The sequence below is a fragment of the Sebastes umbrosus genome, chromosome 22 (genome assembly GCF_015220745.1).
Source record: "Sebastes umbrosus isolate fSebUmb1 chromosome 22, fSebUmb1.pri, whole genome shotgun sequence".
Taxonomy (NCBI): domain Eukaryota; kingdom Metazoa; phylum Chordata; class Actinopteri; order Perciformes; family Sebastidae; genus Sebastes; species Sebastes umbrosus.
The window spans coordinates 22,906,941-22,928,327 of NC_051290.1; the positions used below are offsets into that span (position 1 = coordinate 22,906,941).

The window sequence follows — 21,387 nt, forward strand, 5'->3', positions numbered from 1 at the left end:
CAAACGCCATAGGATATGTTAACTGCTATTTAATTGACCTACTTGGGGTGGGTCTGTCTAAATTAAACAAGGCATTGTCTGGTCTTTTGAAATTGGTTTTATTCTCACTCAATAATCTTCTTTTAACTGAGCTGCAGACAGGCAGAAAGATGAGTTGATGGAGAGAGTTAAAGAATGAAAAAAAACAGATACTGAGGCTGATAAGGAGGACAAAGGTTTAAAAAGGAGGAGAATATAAAGAGGATGATGGAGGAGAGAGTGAAGCAGAAAAAAACAACACATCAGAGCATGCACTGCTTTGGTTTGATTTTTTCGGGTAGTGTCAACTTTCTAGAAAGCGTTATAGAGTAAAATCCCCCCCGAGGCTCCATAGCTTCCCACCACTTCCTGATAAAACATGTTGTCAGACAAAATTCATGGGGCTCAGCCAATCAGAAACCTACGTTTTGGCTGGTATTGCTAGGCAACTGAATTCACTCCCAGTAAGTAAAAAACTGAATCACTGAAGACTGAACCCCTCTTCAAAACTGGAGCACTGTCAAAATGAACCAGCAATGCACACACAGACGTTCCAAACCCTGTGATCCTCCCTATGACCTGTGTGCGGTCACACTTCATGGACACAGTGAGAGTTATTCCTACATTTATTTGACCCGACTCAGCGTTGAAAATCTTCTAAAGGGTTTGGTTCAAAGATAAAGACGAGCCTCTCTCTCTGGTTCACACTGCAGCTGGACGAAGAGAGGGATGACGGACGAGAGATGCACTTTAAATCATTTGCATGTGAAATAGACACTGGCACTCAGATCAAAAACTAGAGATGGAAGGACACACACACACACACATACACACAGAGTGTGGTCAGTGTGTGTGGTGACAGCAGCAGCCCTGTGTGAGCTGAGAAGCATGTGAGGCTGATTACAGAATATTTACTGCTGAGGCTGTCTAGACAGAACGAGAGAGAGAGAGAGGTAGGATGGAGACAGAGGAGGAAAGGTGAAGGAAAGGAGAAAGAAGAGGAAGATGGGACGAGGGAAATACCGCTGATTGGTCAGCGCCCCTCGGCATCGGAATCCGACGCCGACAGTATGTGACGAACCGGGCTTTCAACTAACTCTAATGTAAACCCAACCGCAGCGTTATTCGACAGCCGATCAAATGACGTAGTATTATTCATAGACATATATACATAGACGTCATCATTGGACGCTTCAGCCCGTTGCAGCGATACGTCAACGTGGGCGCCATATTGGACCAGGCAAGACTGGCCTGTAGGCCTGTACAAGTGAACGGGGGAGCTGCCATTTGTCTGGATAAAAAGCACTGTAACGTCTACATTTCTCAACCGACTTCAACGAGTCGTTATTCTATTAAAGGGTTTATGATCTACGAGGAGTAGAAAAATAAAGTTTTGTCTTCAGTTACTTAGAATCTCAATAGTTAAGCTATAATTGCTGCTATATAATATAATATAATATAACATAATATAATATAATATACTATAATGAACAATGAAATTAAATGTTTTCTTCCGTTTTAGCGTTCATGCTTTCAATCTATAAGCTACCGCTAACACTGCTACTGCAATTACCATCACATACTTCCTAATAAGAGCAATCAGAATAACAGGCAAATAGTAGTACATAAATAAATAAATAAATAAATAATTGTAACAATAAATATTAGTATAATATTAATTATGATCTGAATTTATTGAAATAATGGTGATAATACAGCAATTATAAAAAACAAAATAATCGAATAGTGTAATTGCTAACCAAGACATGACATCAGTTTTATTTTTTGCAATATTAGACACAAATTGTTTTTTAATACATATCGTACATTTCATATTTTAAACACGATATTATGTTAGATATGGACATCAATAAGCTAAAATTATCAATATATCGATCTTTAGGTTTAGGCAAAAAAACTACAACTTCTTTAGGTTGAGGGAACAAAACTACAACTTCTGTAGGTTTAGGCAACAGAACTACAACTTCTTCAGGTTTAGACAATAAAACTACAACTTCTTTAGGTTTAGGCAACAAAACTACAACTTCTGTAGGTTTAGGCAATAAAACTACAACTTCTTTAGGTTTAGGCAACAGAACTACAACTTCTTTAGATTTAGGCAACAAAACTACAACTTCTGTAGGTTTAGGCAACAAAACTACAACTTCTTCAGGTTTAGGCAATAAAACTACAACTTCTTTAGGTTTAGGCAACAAAACTACAACTTTTGTAGGTTTAGGCAATAAAACTACAACTTCTTTAGGTTTAGGCAATAAAACTATAACTTCTTTAGGTTTAGGCAATAAAGCTACAAATTCTTTAGGTTAGGCAATAACACTACAACTTCTTTAGGTTTAGGCAATAACACTACAACTTCTTTAGGTTTAAGCAAATAAAGCACTTACGTTTAGGGAAAAACGTTTTTTGGGTTAAAATAACTACAAACACAAAGACAACTACACATTGTTGGTTTCACACAGGATGCAAACTCCGATCTCCTGGGTGAAAACCTTGTGTCGGGTTAAGGTTAGGGTAACCCTCACCTGACTTCTGCTTCTGCTCCTGTCATAATTACTACGGCCGCTAGAGGTCGGTGTCGTGTTCTTTTATACCTTCTTTCTGTGATCTAACATGTGAATAGATGATAAAAACCTACTAGTGGGTGTAGTAGGCCCCTACTGACCCACATCTATGGGGCTTATAGCGACTGATGACGCCTATTTAATAGCCTGACAACAGTCTAATCAGCTGTGGTTTCATACTTGACACAAACAGTGACCCTGTGTTTGTTTTCTTGCTCTTTATACTACATCTGTTGCACTGACCGTCTGATACTGATGCTGATGGGTTTACATTGAAGTTAAAGGAGTTGAAGTGAAAGGATTTGGATGTTAAACCTTGAATGACCTTGACTGTGAGCAGAGTTTGTGCCAAAGTTGCTGGAGAGAAAACTGCAACATCATGCAGCAGCGCACATAAACAACAGACAAGTCTGTCATTGTCAATTCAGACTGGTAGTATTAGTCACACACACACATACACACACACACACAGAGGAGGTATCTTCCGGACGGGCAGCATTCCCAAAATGCTCTTGTTCGCCACAAGTATGAATTTTATAACCACAAACAATACACACACTGCCATTACACACTTTAAAAATCAGTTTTGATATGTAACACAGGAAGTGACTGTGATGTAATATGTTTTGTACACACACATAAACAATAACCACATGGCACACACACACTTTTAACACTGCACCACCCACTTGAAATCTACACTGTTGGCCTGAAGCAGATACCTAATATGAACACACACACACACACACACATAGAGGCTAATAAAGAGGCTGATGAATGATGCATTCCTTCACAGAGGGCATCGTACTACAGTAACACTCTTTCATTTTCATCCGCCCACTCACCAATTCATGTCTCTCTTCCACTTTCTTTTTCTTTTTTATCTCCTCTTTCTTTCTTATACAACTTTCCTCCCGTCTTCCCCTCTCTCTCCTCTTTGTGTCATTTACTTTTCCTCTCATACTTTCAACTTTCTTTCCATCCATCTCTCCTCTCTCTTATTCTGTTGTTCTCTCTATAGGCTAACATTTCATCGAATCATATCTCTGTCATTTCCAGGGTCACTCTGCCCTCTTTTGTTCTCCTTTTTCTCTCAATAATCATTTCTTGTTTTATCATTTTCACAATTTCAGTCCTAATCTCTCAACTTTATATGAGCATAAAAAAGATTTACATTCGTCTTTCACCATCTTGGTTTTTGACCGTCACCATCTTGGTTTTTGGCCGTCACCATCTTGGTTTTTGGCCGTCGCCATCTTGGTTTGGAATTGACACGAGAGAGTGGAGCTATGACAATTAACTTTCATGAACTGAAATCACATTGTGAAATGGCAGATATTGCCAAAGCATAGGAAAAATGTGTGACATTTATGGAAATGCTGAGAGTTAGATTATCTTAGCTTAGCATTAAGACTAGAAGCAGAAGGAAACAATTATCAGGGCTCGGTCCAAAAGTAGGAAACCAGCATATATAAACTTCGTGTTGTGTATTGTTGTTTAATCCGTACCGGAAAGAAAAAGAAAAAGTTGTGGTTTTACGTAGAGTCCTATCTAGAAACAGTCGTGCTAGCTGTTTCCCCCTGTTTCCAGTTTTTGTGCTAAGCTAAGCTAAGCTAAGCTATCCACCTCCTGGTTCTGGCTCCAAACTTAATAACATGCTGTGTCTTGTATTTTTAATCAGTAGTACACAAACAAAGAAAAGAAGAAAGAAAGAAAAGTAAAGACAACAAGTTGTGGTTTAACGAGGAGTCAAAACTAGAAACCAGCCATGCTAGCTGTTTCCCCCTGTTCCCAGTGTTTGTGCTAAGCTAAGCTAACTACCTCCTGGCTCTAGCTCCACAGTTAATGTTCAAACATGAGAGTGGTATCGATCCTCTCATCTAACTCTCGGCAAGAAAGCGAATGAGCATGTTTCCCAAAATGTCAAACACATTGTAAAGAAATCTTCAACTTTTTCCAGATGAAAAGTAGTCCGCTTGTAACCTCTCTTTTTATCTCATTTCCACTCCCATTTTCTTGGTTTTCTCACAGCTCTCTGCCCTCCTTTTCTCCTTTTCTGTTCCACTAATTCACTGTTTTTCTTGTTGTTGTTTTTTCCTCTCTGTTTGCCCTCTTGTCCTCTCTCTGTCTGTCGATCTCAAACCAATTTCTGTCATCGCTCGACAATCTGCAGAATGAGCCGGAGACGGAGGGAAGACGAGTGAAACGAGACACAGCCCAAAGAGGAAAAAAAAATAGAGTGGAAGAAGACAGAAAGCTGTGACAGGAGGACGAGCACAAGGAGAGTGACAAATCTGACAGCTGAAAAGAGAAAAAGAGGCTCTGCTGGGGGAAAGAAATCTCTGCCTGAGGGACAGAAGAGGAAATTTAACTGTAAACCAGACGTACAGTAATAGCCTCTTCAGCAAAACAAGCTCGCACAAAATAATCTGCTCTGACGCATCCGCACAGATTATTCATTTTAGAGACACTTCCTCTCCTCGACAGGCCTGTGTAAACAACCACAGGATCTAGTGAACAAGGAGAAGATAATGAGGTCATAGGAGGATACTTCCAGGAAGTGTTATCTGCTCTATTTGAGTAAAAAAAAAAACTTAATGTAAATCTTACAGAGGCCCAAAGAGGTCACATGAGTAGTTACAGTATTTCTCATGTTTTCTCTCCTCTTATTTCATTCTCAAGTAAAGAAAAACAAAAACATACGATTTTACACTGTACGATTCAACGCGATACTGGATCCGGTATCTGTGACTATGGATCCAATCTATTCATTTCTATTCTATGTTTATATACTACATACATTATGTACTGGAATTGTAATTCCTCTTTAAATTTTGACCAATTGTTTTGCTGCATTAAAAAGGTTTACACTTGAATTGTAATTCCTGTTAATTTTGAAGATTTTTTACCAAGTTAGCGGTGTACAATTTATCATTTTAATAATAATACAAATTCTATTAATTTTAATGATTTTTTAAGAAGTTGCTGGTGTACGATTTATTATTTTAATAATATTTAAAAATTCAATTTGTATAACTAAAATACAAAATTATATTATTTATTTGTTACATTTTGTTTTACAAAGTTAAACAATGTTTAAGTCAAGCCTGATGTTGTCTTACATATAAAAGAACAGTGACTTCCACACAGTGAGGCATACGGCTTATTAATTAAACACTGGTATCGGATCGGTACTCCATATCGGCCGATACTCAAAGCCCAGGTATCTATATCAGTATCGAGACTTAAAAAGTCAGATCGTTGCATCCCTACTGTAAAAATCCTATACAATATGCTTACATACCATACCATACCATACCATACCATACCATACCATACCATATGATACGATTCTATATGATACAATCAAGTGTGCCAAGATTGGATAAAATTCAATAAAATAAAATAAATTCCATATGATACAACACGATATGATGCAATATCACTGGTTACGATTCAATAAGATTCAGTGTGATATCATATTTACAATTCGACACAATAAGATTCGCTGAAACAATTCGTTATAATACGATACTTTGATACAATATAGTGCGATATGATGATAAGATTCAATAACTTAACGATAAATCACGGTAAGATTTGTTACCATACTCTCAACAGCGATGAGAAAGGAACGAGTCGACTCACTCGTTAGCGACTTCCATCGTCAGCTCCGGAAAAAAAAATTTCTGCCTCCGAAATCGATGGTGGAAGTCACTTACTAGTGAGCCATCTCTCCTCTTACTCATCTCTGTTGGGGCTTGCACATGCGCAGAACCGATCAGGCAAGGGCAAAAAGAAAAAATGGTAGAAACCTCAGGAAGAGCAACAAAGGAGAGATCCTCCTTCCAGGCCGGACAGACGTGCAATAGATGTCGTGTGTACAGAGTAACAACATAATGAAAATACAACATAGACAATCCATATGACAAAAATGAATACATATAATGTGAACATATATGAGAAGGTGGATCCAGGAGGATGTCAAGTAGCTTCCCAGCGTCGCCAAACAGATAGAGCCAGAGCAACACAACCTCCTCTCCAACCCAGATAGATAGAGCCAGAGCAACACAACTTCCTCTCCACACCAGATAGATAGAGCCAGACCAACACAACTTCCTCTCCACGCCAGATAGATAGAGCCAGAGCAACACAACCTCCTCTCCACGCCAGATAGATAGAGCCAGAGCAACACAACCTCCTTTCCACGCCAGATAGATAGAGCCAGACCGACACAACTTCCTCTCCACGCCAGATAGATAGAGCCAGAGCAACACAACCTCCTCTCCACGCCAGATAGATAGAGCCAGAGCAACACAACCTCCTTTCCACGCCAAACAGGTAGAGCCAGAGCAACACGACCACCTCTCCACGACAGATAGATTGAGCCAGAGCAACACGACCTCCTCTCCACATCAGATAGATAGAGCCAGAGCAACACAACCTCCTCTCCACTCCAAATAAATAGAGACAGAGCAACACAACCTCCTCTCCACCATGGTTACTAGTATACAGCTGTTAAAAAAATATTATTGATATACATATTTTTGTTTTAACACACTGGTATCAGATCGGTACTCGGTATTGGCTAAGTTCAGGTGTCGGAACATCTCTAAATATCATACGATACAATGCAATGCAATTTGTTACAATACAATATGATATGATTTGATATAATAATATAAGGAACAATATGATATGATAAAATGTGTTACAATACATTACATTCATTTGGCTAATCATTTTGTCAAATTAACAATAAAATATGATACTTTACTTTCGACAATGTGACAATTACTAGAATGTTCACTGTCTTCTAAAAAACAAGCGTTTTATCTCCTAAATGTCAACTTTTCATGAACATTTCGTAAGTTTTTAGAGGATGAGGAATACATAGGTACCAGACAATCGTGATATCTGACAAAAGATCTGCATTTCTTACCCTATTTAAAAAAAAATCATCTTACAAAAATAATAATAATCCAGCAAAGAACTTTTCTCAAACCATTACGGAGCATTTCATCCTTTAGTTTATCTTTCTGGGGAATCTCTGCAGTACCAAAATCCCTAAAAATACTTACAACCATTACTAACAACGCAATTATTCTAAGTCAGAAGAAAGGTTTATGTTGCCATACCAAGAAAAACTGCAGAATAAAAGCCCTGTAAAATCTAGACCTAATTCTCTCCAGACGGTAATGAAAATGAAGAGAATGGAACTACAAAACAATGAACTTTTAATAAAGTTCCTCTGAGGAAGTGAGACAAATATATTCTTGTGCAGCTGCCGGGGGTGAACGGGAGGCCGGTGGAAGACTCTCTGAAATTAACTAAATCTGCTGAATGGAGTGAAACCCGGCTGAGGGAAACACTTTAATTAACACAAAGCCAGTTTCTCCCTCTGCTGAACAACAGACTGACGACGACACTATCTGGGCCAGCAGCTGCCTGCAGGCTGGAGACGTAGGAGGTTGCCGGCTCGAGTCCCACACCAGCTGGGAACACACAGGTGGGGAATGTGAATAGGGAAAGGCGCTGTTTTCTATCTCAGAAATGGTCATCGGGGTGCCCTTGAGCAAGACATTTCAAGCATTGACTGTAAATAAGAAATGGACGTAATCAACGTAACCCATTGGTTTGTAAATCATGGTTTTGAAGCCTCAAGTTTGGCATTATCTTGGTTTTTGGCCATCGCCATCTTGGTTTTTGGCCGACGCCATCTTTGTTTTGGCCGTCGCCATCTTGGTTTTTGGCAGTCGCCATCTTGGTATCTGGCCATCGTCACCTTGTTTTTGGCCATCGCCCTCTTGGTTTTTGGCCATCGCCATCTTTGTTTTTGGCCATTGCCATCTTGGTTATTGGCCATCGCCATTTTGGTTTTTGGCCATCGCCATCTTTGTTTTGTCCGTCGCCATCTTGGTTTTTGGCCATCGCCATCTTTGTTTTTGGCCGTCACCATCTTGGTTATTTGGTTAATTATCTTGGTTTTTGGCCGTCGCCATCTTGGTCTTTAGCCGTCACCATCTTGGTTATTTGCCGTCACCATCTTGGTTTTTAGCCATCGCCAATTTGGTTTTCAGCCATCGTTATCTTGGTTCTTGACCATTACCATCTTGGTAATTGGCCGTCACCAACTTGTTTTTTGGCCGTCACCATCTTGGTTTTGGCAGTCGCCATCTTGGTATCTGGCCGTCGCCACCTTGGTTTTGGCTGTCGCCATCTTGGTTTTTGGCTGTCGCCATCTTGGTTTTTGGCAGTCGCCATCTTGGTATCTGGCCATCATCACCGTGGTTTTGGCCGTCGCAATCTTGGTTTTTGGCAGTCGCCATCTTGGTATCTGGCCGTCGCCACCTTGGTTTTGGCTGTCGCCATCTTGGTTCTTGGCAGTCGCCATCTTGGTATCTGGCTATCATCATCTTGGTTTTGGCTGTCGCCATCTTGGTTTTTGGCCTTTGTTATCTTGTTTTTTTGGAACCAGAAGTGACAAGAGAGAGTGGAGCTAGGTACAATTAACTTTCATGAAGTGAAAACACTCTGTGAAAGGGTTAAAGTTCTAAGACGAAAACAAGGACAACTCCCAGACCGGACAACGCCGTGGTAGCGACATGTCAATTACAAGGTAGCCCCGCCCTAAAGCATCCCCTGCTTTATGGTCTATCTGACTCTAAATGGGACCATAATTTGCTAAATGAACATCATGCTGTATTGAAGAAGACTTGAAACTAGAGATTGAGACCATAAACTCATGTTTACAATGTTTACTGAGGTAATAAATCAAGAGAGAAGTAGGCTCATTTTCTCATAGACTTCTATACAATCAGACTTCTTTTAGCAACCAGAGGAGTCGCCCCCTGCCGGATGTTAGAAAGAATGCAGGTTTAAGACACTACAGCGTTGGCTTCACTACAGACCCGGAGGATGTCGCCTGATTTCAAGTGATATTTCATCTGAAATCTACTATTTGAAATTAAAACAGCTACCTCCTGTAGGTTCGAAAGGAGGCTGTAAAAAGACAAAAGTTAAAAGATGCATTGATCCAACCTTTTAGCCCGATACCAATTCTGATACTGATTCAGATCATTTCACTACTTAAAAGGTGACAAAATCATCACACAAACAAGATAAACCAATTGAAATAAAAATAAATATTATCAAAAAAGATAAACATAGATGCCTATTAAGCTGCAGGAGTAGGGCTGGGCGATAATTCAATATGATAATTTATCGTCCTTCATTTGAATCGTATCGTGATGAAATCATATATCGAGATATCGTGACAATAAACACATTCTAACTCAAATTTCTCAGAAAATCTGATCAAACTCAGATAAATAAAACTATTGTCTTAATCTGATTACTCTGTATTTGTGTGCATGCATGTAAACATAGTCAGTGTGTAGCTGGAAATATTATTAAAATATTATTAAAATTTATTTTTTCTCTATAATTTCACTTGAAACTTTCACGTTCATGTTGCACTAAAGTTCTTATTTAAATGAGGACATACTATTTAATTTACACAGGAGTATACAAAAATAGGCTTTACCATGTGGTTATTTCATATAAACTATTTATTTATTGAACTACCAGAAGACATGCTATATCGTTTTATATATCGTTATCGAGATATGAAATTACCTGTATCGAGATTGAAGATTTTGGCCACATCAGGAGCCCAATTTGATGTTTTTTCAGTTGCTAATTTTTTTATTTAAAAAAGGTAAAAAAGAGTCATTAAATGACTCATGATTGGAGCATGAATACTATTACAAGATCTGACAATAAATGGCCACACTAAAATTGTTTGTCAAATCTTAAATGCGCTGTGAAACACACTCTTATCATGTTTGTGGTAGATCCCATCATATCGCTCTTTCTCCTCTCCATCTGCTGTGAGGTTTATGTTTTAACGGCTGAATAAACGTTGATGTTTGAGTCAGAACCAATTTAGCGGATGAATCCCGTCCAAATCAACTAATTGGAGGTTGTGTTCAAGTGTTTGTTTGAGTTTGAAGTCAGTGAGTCCCAGGAAGTACAGCTGGAGGTCCCACTGAGGGAAGTACACTATATGAGAGGGCAACAAACTCAAAGAAGTCTTATATGCTCTTACAGTATATTCACAGGTGCAAATAGCTTATCTTGTTTGCCTATACACTATTTGCTGTGTCATTTCTGGTGGGAACGCTCCGACTAGCTGAATAAAGGAAGTGTGACTGCCTTGCTCTCACACACACACCAAGATAGGGGGGGGTAAAGGAGTAAAAGAGGAGTAAAATGTGACTCTCTGATGCCACAATACTCTGCCAAACGTCTAAATGTCAGGCCGGTTTCCTTCTACTCCACTGCCTCCAGCTCCAGACCCCCCAGGCTCGGTATGTGTGTGTGAGTGCAAGGCGGTCAGACTTTCTTTATCCAGATAGTCGGGGCGTTCACACCAGAAATGACACAGCAAATAGTGTGCAGGAGGTGTAACGCGAGCCACAATACATAGATTTAAAGGTCCCATATTGTAAGTGACATTTTCATGGCTTTTATATTATAAAGCAGATTTAAATTCTATATAAATACTTTGAAAGTAACGAAACGCTCAATCCACAGAGAAATACACACGGCCCGTATTCAGAAACTGAGCTTTTGGAACAAGCCTTCAGGATTTCTGTCCATTTGTGATGTCACTATTCTACAATATTTAGACCATTTCAAAGCTTTAAACGTAAACATTCTAAATGGGTCTCAGTTTATTTCCTGTTGCAGTGGATGTGAATGACATCAGATGACAGGACGTAAACATGGACCCGAGCTGTTGCGTAGCAACGCAATTCTGTTGCAATTCAATTGAAATGTACTAAAACGGAGCATTTCAGACAGAGGGTGAATACAGGTATATTCAGGCAGACAGCATGAGGAAAATAAAGGGTTTTTTAAACATTAAAGTATGTAAACATGTTCTAGTAGAAACACAAAATACAAGTATGAACCTGAAAATGAGCACGATATGGGACCTTTAATAGTGATGTGAATAATGGACTCAGTTAATGCTTTAAAGCTGCAGTAAGCAGAATGTTTTTGGCATCATTGGGAAAAAATCCCATAATAACCTTTCAACATATTGTAATTCAAGTGTTCTGAGAGAAAACTAGACTTCTGCTCCTCCTCATGGCTCTGTTTTCAGGCTTTAGAACATCTAGCCCCTGACGGGAGACTTTGACCAATCACAGGTCATTTCAGAGAGAGCGTTCCTATTGGCTGTTCATTCAACGGAGGCAGCTGTCAATCCCTCGCTAACTCCGATCAAACGGTCAAATTAGGCAGCGCTGATCAAATATGAATCAATATTCTGTTACTGTAATGCCTATTTCTCTCCTTAAATGTGTTCAGAATCATCTTGTAGTGCACGGTTTAGCTGTAAAATGAGTTTGCTCCTGCTGGTGGGCGGTGCTTGGTATTTCCTAAAGAGATCTCAACATGGCTGCCGGGTCATAAACGTTCTCATTTCACAGCCAAACAGTCCAGTCAATCTCTGTGTTCTTTATGTATCTTTGATTGAGACGAATTTGAGGATGAAGATTCAATTTCAATTTTTGGTGCAAAATCTGGCAAAAATTCAAGGAGGTGTTCGCTGCTTTTACTCACGCAAGTCAACATATCCTCATACGACGGTTCGTGTGATATCTTACAAAAAAATTATTCCTCCTTTTTCGTTCGTTTTCCTACGAATGTTCAGCAACACATGTCAATTTCTGCTCGTTACGTGTATACAGCCTTTTCCCAGGAAACAACTTCCGTAGGTTTAGGCAACAAAACTACTTAGTTAGGTTTAAGAAAAGATGGTGGTTTGGGTTAAAATAACTCCGTAAGTGGCGTTACTTAAGTACGTCAGTTACTTGACAAATAAATCAACGTTTATTGGACTTTAGAGGCATAAATGCAACCCGGTATCACGCCAAAGCGTGCAATAGACCTGCCTGTCCACCAGAGGATAGCTTGTCAGTGTCACTTTATGCGAATATTACACGCGTGTATTACTGGTGCCTTCAAATGAAACCCGTGTTTACAACACGGATAGTCGTGCACACGATATGCGTGGCGTTCAAGTGGTTAAGTCATGAGAACACCGTTGCTAAGCAACGGCAATATTAACATTACTGTTGGCGTCTAGAAGCCACACAGGCTAACAATTTAGCAAGCTAGCAAGCAGGTAACATAATGCAGGAAATGCAAAGGCATAACGACAGAGGAGAAAGATGAGGCCGTTGGGAAAATCAAAATTTTCCTCAGACATATTATAAAATTACCAAGACAAACTAGTTTATATATGACTAATATTACAATATATTCACTTATTATGCACCGAAAAATTAACTTCCAAGGCCTCCGCCATTTCTGACAACGTCAACAAACACGTCACAACTCGTAAACTGAACATATGGACTCATATAATATGAACACAGTAAACACGATCCCATTTGAAGGCACCATAAGGTGCAGTACGAGCAGGGACAGCAACAAAAACACTCACTTAGGTTTAGGAGAACTGTCACGGTTGAGCTGTAAATAAGTACATAAACTACATAACATCTGTACAGAAACAACGTAACACCAGTACGGAAAACACGTCACAAACGTAACATAACAAAACAAAACACCGGCCTCCTGGTTGAAAGTCCTGTGTTTGTTGGACCCGTCCACCTCACCTCCCACCCACCATCAGCAGTCTTTCTCCCTTTTTATGCTACTTCAATAGCTCTGAACGTAGCATATTAATTCGGATGCGTTTATGTTGCAGTCAGTACAGACTACATGGCGTGAAAATGACATGCCTAAGCAAGAACGGCGTTCTTATTACACACTTGTGCATTATCGTGTCATTCACACGCCTTTTCGTGCGACCGGGCTGATAAATGAGCTTTTCAAATATGCAAAAGAACTGCACAGTTTACATGTAATACTTCACCTTTATTTACTGTATAGTTTACAGAGCGTTAGTATTCATGCCAGCAGCTGTGGAACTAGTCGGTCCTATTTTCTGTGCTGCTGCCAAGATTCTAATATTTAATACTAAAACAATATTGATATATTACCATTATTAACATGCAGATGAACTGTAACTCCTCTTTTGCACGCTGGTTCAGATGCCTGCGGATGATTTCAGAAGATGATGACACCTGCTGAGGCTGACTTCAAATTTTTGGTGTCCTCCAAGTTCTACTCTATAATATACTGTCTAACTAAAAGTCCGGAAATTCACAACAGCTACTTCATTTATTGTGCAAAATCAGAACTTCTCTGATAAACATAACTTAGTGAATTCTACGCTGCCATAACAGCAAGTTGGAAAAGTGAAAACTTGACCTCCTATTTAAAATTTCTCAGCATTTTGGGGTCAAACTCGGCCTCACAAAAACGCACAATGGTGCAGAATCCTGTGAGAACATACAGCGTTGCTTCCCTCTCTTCATTCAGGCTCTCCAACAACAGAGTTTTTAGACGACACGGACAAATAAGCTCATTTAAAGCGTTCGGGGCACATTTAAATGTCAGCCTGAGAGACGGAGCTGTTCCAGTCGGACACACAAAGGATCCAACAGAGAGACAGATGGAGAGCTGATGAATCAGGCTAATTTTTTCCTCTTTAAGATCTTTCAGGAAATTTCCTCCAGGACAACAGACATTTCTAGGTACATTATAAACCAGGAGCAGTGTGTCTGTCTCGCCCTGCCATGTGAGCAGGGTCGCACAGCAGACCGTCCTTTAGCCTGAGGCTGGTTGGCACAAACAAACACCAGCTTGTTGTATTTCCCTTTCACACAGCAGAGCAGGACTTTATGTCCCCAGAAAATGTCTCGGTCAAAATATATCTATTTAGTTTTAAAAGAGATTCATTCATTTCCTCAATGTATGGGGGACAAACCCTTTACTCAAACTAATGATTTTATCTGAGTGATACATACAGTCACTCTTTACATCAGATTATGTGCAAAATCAGGAAATCAAAACTGCAGTAGTGGCCAGAGATATGAAAGAAAAACCTCCTGTGCTCCCCCCAACCTGATGTTCCAAAATCAGCCGTTCAAACAGAAATAATGCCATCAGTCAAATCTTAGTGACAGACAGCAAACGCTACAGAAACAGTCATGATGTGATATTGTAAATCTGTTGCATGGTTGAGGTTGTTAACTTCATAAAGAGTGCTTTTATAGGCCTAGTTCTGTGCAAAACAGTAGTGGAAGAAGTTCTCATATCTTTTACTTAAAGGTCCCATATTATAAAGAAGTGAGATTTTCATGTTTTTTTATTATAAAGCAGGCTTAAGTCCTATATAAATACTGTGACAGTATCGAAACGCTCAATCCACAGGGAAATACACACACCGTCATCATGTTTGTGGATAGTGAAATATTTGGAACTCATGGTACACATTTGTGGAATGTCTTCTGTGGATTACAACTAATAAAGTCCAATAAAAACTTCTATATCCAGAGATGAAGAGAAGCATTCACACGTTATGGGACGATCCGAGAAGATGTCGACAGCGGAAACAGCTGATCAGTCATGTGAGTTAAATGTTCGCTACGTCAGAATTTATTCGACAATAATCAGTAATCTATTAAGCACATCAACTCTTTTGACAAACCTCAAGCAAAAGTAAAAACTTTTTTTCCACAATTGAGGAAGTTTTGTCAAATTTTGCCATTTCCATACAGCTTTTCTAATGAGATACTTCAAAATGTGCATAAAAAGATGTGAATGGAGACACTGCTAACGTGTTTTGGTGAGAAACAGTGAATGTAAACTCCACAGAGCACCTTTAAAATGACTGACACAATCTAACATATAAGGCATTTGTTTCACTTTATATACATAACTTCAAACAGTTAATACATCTTAATAATACAAAACTGACATCCTGGAGGTCAAACACCTGATTCTGAGTTCCTCTGACGGGATAAGAAAGATGAGGATTGCTATAAAAACAGGACAGTATCAACAATGCATCGCTGCCAGGCCATGTCTACTGTAATTCAATGTCCTGCGTCCAGCTGCCAGGGACGTTCTCTCTGTGTGTCTCACCACAACCACATTACAACAAACCACCGGTAAAATACGATGATAGATGAAGAAAACAGTTAAATAATAAGAGCTACAGATGTTTGATAGCAAAATGATTCAAACAAGCGTCTATGTGTTGGCTGCAGGCTGCAGAGACCAGCAGAGGCTAGCAGAGGCGGTGAGAGGTGGTTTGGGTAATGCATCCACATAGAGTCCTCTTTTAAGCTCATTTGTTTGGAATGAGTCAAGCATCCACATATGAAAGACATCTGTTTATCTTGGCTCCACGCGCAAAGTACACAGTATTACAGGTCTGGCAGGATTCCGTGGCATAATTTCATCTTTGAGTGTAACTTCTGACTGGCTCTCAGAGTTTATCCTTGGTAGGTACTGTACGTCTGCGTCAAGTGATCAATGCTGCAGAAACAACCAAAGACATTATTTCTTCTGTCCATTAGAACCGAGTACCTTATTCATCTTGGCTGAGTGCAAATATCCCACTAAATATACACTTACTGCTCAACATTTTATTGTCCTAATATGCAATCTTGTGTCCAGACCACAGGAACGTCTGCAGAACCACAAATGTCACAATCAAACCAACATTTCCAGAGACAGGAAACCAGCATCTTATATCTCTGTTACTGTTTTTAGAACTAAATAAATAAATACATAACCAGTTGTGGAAGAAGTACTCAGACCTTTTACTGAAGTAAAAATACAAATACAAAAGTGTAGAAATACTTTGTTACAAGTAAAACGGCATTCAAATTTTTACCTGGAGTAGAAGTAGAAAAGTGTTAGCAGCAAAATGTACCAAAAGTACTCAGAATAATAGATATCATATAATTGGAACATAATTATTGATGCTTTCATGTGTAAGCATCACTTTAATGTTCAGCTGGTAAAAATGTCCCTCTGACATGGCACCTGACAGTTATCAGCTCGTTAAATGTGCATTATCAGCCTCATAGATGTGGGTCAGTAGGGGCCTGCTACACCTACTGCGTTGTAAAAGTGAAAGCGAAACCTAACAGCAACACGTTATAACATGCCACAAAAACTGCATATAACGTTTTGAACAAAGAATGTTAATAATTAACCGTTCAACCAACATTAAGAATTTTAACTGATTAATGCTATCGGTTAAATGGTTAAAAGAAATATTAAAAATGAATTAAAAAGTTAAAAAACAGACCGGAGAAAAACAAGCAGTAAGAGCTGATCTGAGGTCCGCTGTCCATCTGCTGTCTATGTGGCTGTCAATCACTCGCGAACTCCGACCAAACGGTAAAACTAGGCAGCACTGATCAAATATGAATCAATATTATGTTATGTTAATGCCTATTTCTCTCCTCAGATGTTCTCAGAATCATCTTGTAGTGCACGGTTTAGCTGGAAAATTAGAAAGTTTGTGACGCCGCCATTGTGAAATCTGTTGAAGGAACGCCAAGTTCCAGTCACATGACCGGAGCACAGCCAATAGGAACGCTCTCTCAATGAAATGACCTGTGATTGGTCAACGTCTCCCGTCACAGGCTAGATGTTCTAAAGTCTGAAAACAGAGCCATGAGGAGGAGCAGAAGTCTAGTTTTCTCTCAGAACACTTGAATTACAATATGCTGAAAGGGTATTATGGGATTTTTGCTCAATGATGCCAAAAATAAAACCCACCTACTAGTGGGTGTAGCAGGCCCCTATGGGTCTGATAACCACTGATAACGCCCATTTAATAACCTGATGACAGTCTAGCCGGCTGGAGATGTAGTGAAGTAGAAGTATAAAGTAGCGAATAGTCAAGTACAACTACCTCCGAATTGTACTTAAGTTTGGTACTTTAGTAAATGTACTTAATTGCATTCCATCACTGTAAATTACAGCCTTAAATCGGCAAAATTATTATTTAAGTCAACACACACACACACACACACACACACAGAAGGTAACATATTGATTTGATGCACTAACTGCTCACTTGACAACACACTTGAGGTGACAAGACATTAATGCGGCAAACACTCTACCTTTAAAGAGATGCACTCTGAAGGAGGTGTCTGAGCTCTTCTCCTCATTTTCATCAACTCCCGTCCTCCCCTGAGCTGGCGATCGCCTCCTTTTCCAACGCATCCCTCCTTCCCCTCTAATCTATCTATCTATCTATCTATCTATCTACCTATCTATCTCCGTTACTTTGACTACACTCTCCTCCTCTCTATCCGTCTCTCTGTCCACTTGTCCGTCCTCTTTCTTCACTCCCCTCTTCACTTCTCCTCCTCCTGATCTCTCTCTCTCTCTCTCTCTCTCTCTCCGTCCTCACCCCTTTGATTACACTTTCTCTCTCTCTCTCTCCCCTCACTGCCCCGCTCTCTCTCACGAGGTCTCTTCCTCTCAACGCAACTTACAACGGTGACAGTTCACATGATAACCCCGAACCCGTGTGTGTGTGTGTGTGTGATCTTTCCACATACCTGCAGGCAGCGAGTCACGTCTGACTGTTATATTTCTGCAGCATCACTCCGAGTATAAATATATTTGTGTGTATATGTGTGTGTGTGTCACCTCTCTCGCTCGCCACGCTGCAGTCAGTTCTGCTGCGTCAGCCCTGCCCACACACATACACACACACAAGAGGAAACACACAAAGCAACATATGCTAAACACACACACACACACCTACGCAACACAAACATCATTGATTTTTATGTTGTATACAGTATATTCAGCATTTGTCAAACACTTTCCTCTGACTCGGGATCTTCTAGTCCGGCCTAATGTGTGTGTTCATGTAACTCCTATTTGTTGTCATCATATTTATACACTCATCTCTTTGCTTCATTTGATTAGTAGGGCTGTGTGTTGGCAAGAATCTGCCGATACGATACGTATCACGATACAGGGGTTACGATTCAATATATTGCGTTAAATTGCGATTTTTAAAAAAATCTAATTTTAGGAATACTGTCGTAAAGAACACACCATCATATGCATAAAATCGGAGTATAAAAAGTTAACTTTTTGTATGCAATCAGAACAGTGGGATCTGCATTCATCACAGTCCCTGTAACATCCAACCGGGGCTGCAACTAACGATTAATTTCATCGTCTATTAATCTGTTGATTATTTTCTCGATTAATTGATTAGTTGTTTGGTCTATAAAAATGTCAGAAAATGGTGAAAGATGTTGATCCCTAAAGCCCAAGATGACGTCCTCAAATGTCTTCTTTTGTCCACAACTCAAAGATATTCAGTTTACTGTCATAGAGGAGGAAAGAAACCAGAAAATATTCACATTTAAGAAGCTGCGATCATAGAATTTTTCAAACAGATTAATCCATTATCAAAATAGTTGATTAATTAAAAAGATGACAACTTATCGATTAATCATTGCAGCTCTACCTCCGACATTAGAAGCACTACTGTGGGAGGAATAACATTATGACTGAATTAATCTTTGCATGTAAACTATTAATTAAAAATAACGATACAGTATCGCAAAACTAATATTGCGATATTCAATATTTTTTCTAACTAGGCGATGTAGTTCTAAAACTGCACCAGATTCAGCAGTGACATCATCGCCTATTTCTCTCTTTAAATGTTTTCAGTAGATCATTTTGGTGGATTGTTTAGACGGAATAACAGAAAGTTTACGATGAAAGTTTACGCCATGATGTTTCTAATCTAGTGATTATAACAGATGTATTCAGAGCAGCCTGAACAATGCAATGACACAGGCTGTTCTCATACACCGTTCGTAGCTGTACCTACTAAAAATAATGCACTGTAATTCTTATAAATATATCCCAGTAAATCAGTTTGTATGTCATCCAGGTAGCCGTGAAACAGGAAGTATAAAGAGGGACAAATACCACGTAGGGAGGAGGTCGGGGTGGATGGGTGGGTCAAAAAATGCCGGACTTTCACCAGGAGACCGGTATTCGTACCTCTTGTGAAACCAGAAGTCAACGTTGATTTATTTGTCACGTAACTTCCGTACTTAACTCACGCCACTACCAGAGTCATATTAACCTAAACCGCCATCTTTTCCTAAACCTAACTAAGATGTTTCCTGTGAAGACAGAAGTTTATTTTGAAAAGACTGCATGCGTGTAACGAGCGGAAATTGACATGTGTTGCTGGACATTCGAAGGAAAACGCACAAAGATAAACAAACTGTTGTATGAGGATACGTTGAATAAAGTCATGAGCAATGACACAGTTGAGTGGAGATGTCTGATGTCAAAGCTCTGAAATGTTCATTGAAAAGTAAACAAATGACATTTAAAAAGGGACTGTTTTTAACTTCTTAAACGTATGAATCAATCCGGGTCGGTGTCCCATGCGCGCTCGCGTGTGGCTACGCTGTTCAGACTCAGACTCCAACACAAACTACACGGAAGCACCAAAACCTCTTGGTTGTATCTAGTGAAGCCCGTCTGTTAAACAGTGTTGGCCGCGGTCGGAGGACGCGGGGGAGACCGTAGCTTTGGTCTCCAGGACCGGAGTCTCTGCTGTACTCTGCTCCTCTACCTGCCTTCACTCACACACCGCGTTCGTTCTCACTGTCTCGCTCCGTTGTCACGTGCATGCGCGCACACTCCACACTGCAGAAGAGTTAGTTTAGCTCTGAGAATATCTAGTGAATGTACAGTGGACATTTGTGCAGAAATAACTGCTGCAGCTCCTCCAGACCAACAGAGGTTTCCCGTGTCTTGTGAAGTGACGGGGCTCTGCAATGAGAAACGTTATCATCTCTTACCAAAACTCCGGTGTCTCCCCTGTTCCCTCCGGCCACAGTCGGGAGGCTGAGGCAGGAAAAGCCAACACTAGGATCAGCATTGATTCATGGAGAGACCTTCGTCTGGTCAGCTAACATTACTGCCAAGCAGCTGAATTATAGAGTGATATTGTGCTTTTAGCTGACGTGTGTCTCCTCACTGTGTTGAGCGATGCTCCTTCATGTCTATGTAGAGCGAGCACAAGCGCGAGCAACAGGACGCTGACTTTCGTTTACTTAACGGCCACAGGTGTCGCTGTTAACAAGACATTTCTGATTCTTACAAACAGACCCTTTAAGAAAGCTTTTATGTGCCGGCTTCATTAGGGGGTCATAGTACCCAGTATAAAGTACTGGTGAGTACTGACCAAATACCAGCTCTGGTAGGAGCAACAAAGACCGCAGAAAGTGTCAACTAGCTAATCAGTCTGCAAATGAGCATTCAGTGTGGAAATAAAGAAAGGGATTGTGTCAGTTAGTCTGCTTCTTAGTCTAGATGAATATGTGCCTTTTTACCGTTATCTGTTGAGAGGGTTTAATCATAAAGTTTGGGAGGGTTAAAGGTTATACTGCATCAGAACATGAAAACTAGTGTTGCACATTTAAATGGCATTCAAGTGAAATGTTCCACCATCTAATCAGACTGAGAGCTGTTGAGCATCTGCAGTGAAATGGAACAAGTAAACAAGCCGTGTGTGTGTGTGTGTGTGTGTGTGTGTGTGCGTGTGCGTGTGCGTGCGTGCGTGCGTGCGTGCGTGCGTGCGTGCGTGTGTGTGTGTGTGTGTGTGTGTGTGTGCGTGCGTGTGTGTGTGTGTGTCAGGGCAGAGTGCCTGCTTCACACAGGGAACTCAGAGGGCAGATAGAGGACATGCACCAACACACACACACACATGTAGATTAATCAGCTGCACAGACAACTAAAGAAACTCATTTAATACCAGTAAAACCAACCTGAGCTC

At 40.0% G+C, this 21,387-nt stretch overlaps 1 protein-coding gene and 1 long non-coding RNA gene across 3 annotated transcripts in view; one reads left to right on the plus strand and one right to left on the minus strand.

The window, feature by feature from the left end:
- nhsl2 (NHS-like 2) overlaps positions 1-21,387 on the minus strand; it is a 237,857-nt gene that overhangs the window by 192,197 nt on the left and 24,273 nt on the right. The window contains exon 1 of one of the 2 annotated variants that reach the window (XM_037759703.1): positions 17,675-17,987. The exons of the other annotated variant lie outside the window; for it this stretch is intronic. Coding sequence (XP_037615631.1) covers positions 17,675-17,777 — 103 coding nt within the window. The 5' untranslated portion in view covers positions 17,778-17,987. Of the gene's footprint in view, positions 1-17,674; positions 17,988-21,387 lie in introns of those variants that run through there. 2 annotated transcript variants of the gene reach the window in all.
- On the plus strand, positions 2,189-12,425 carry LOC119482262. The gene is made up of 2 exons (XR_005205382.1): positions 2,189-2,400; positions 12,389-12,425. It is a non-coding gene; the product is annotated as an uncharacterized LOC119482262 (long non-coding RNA).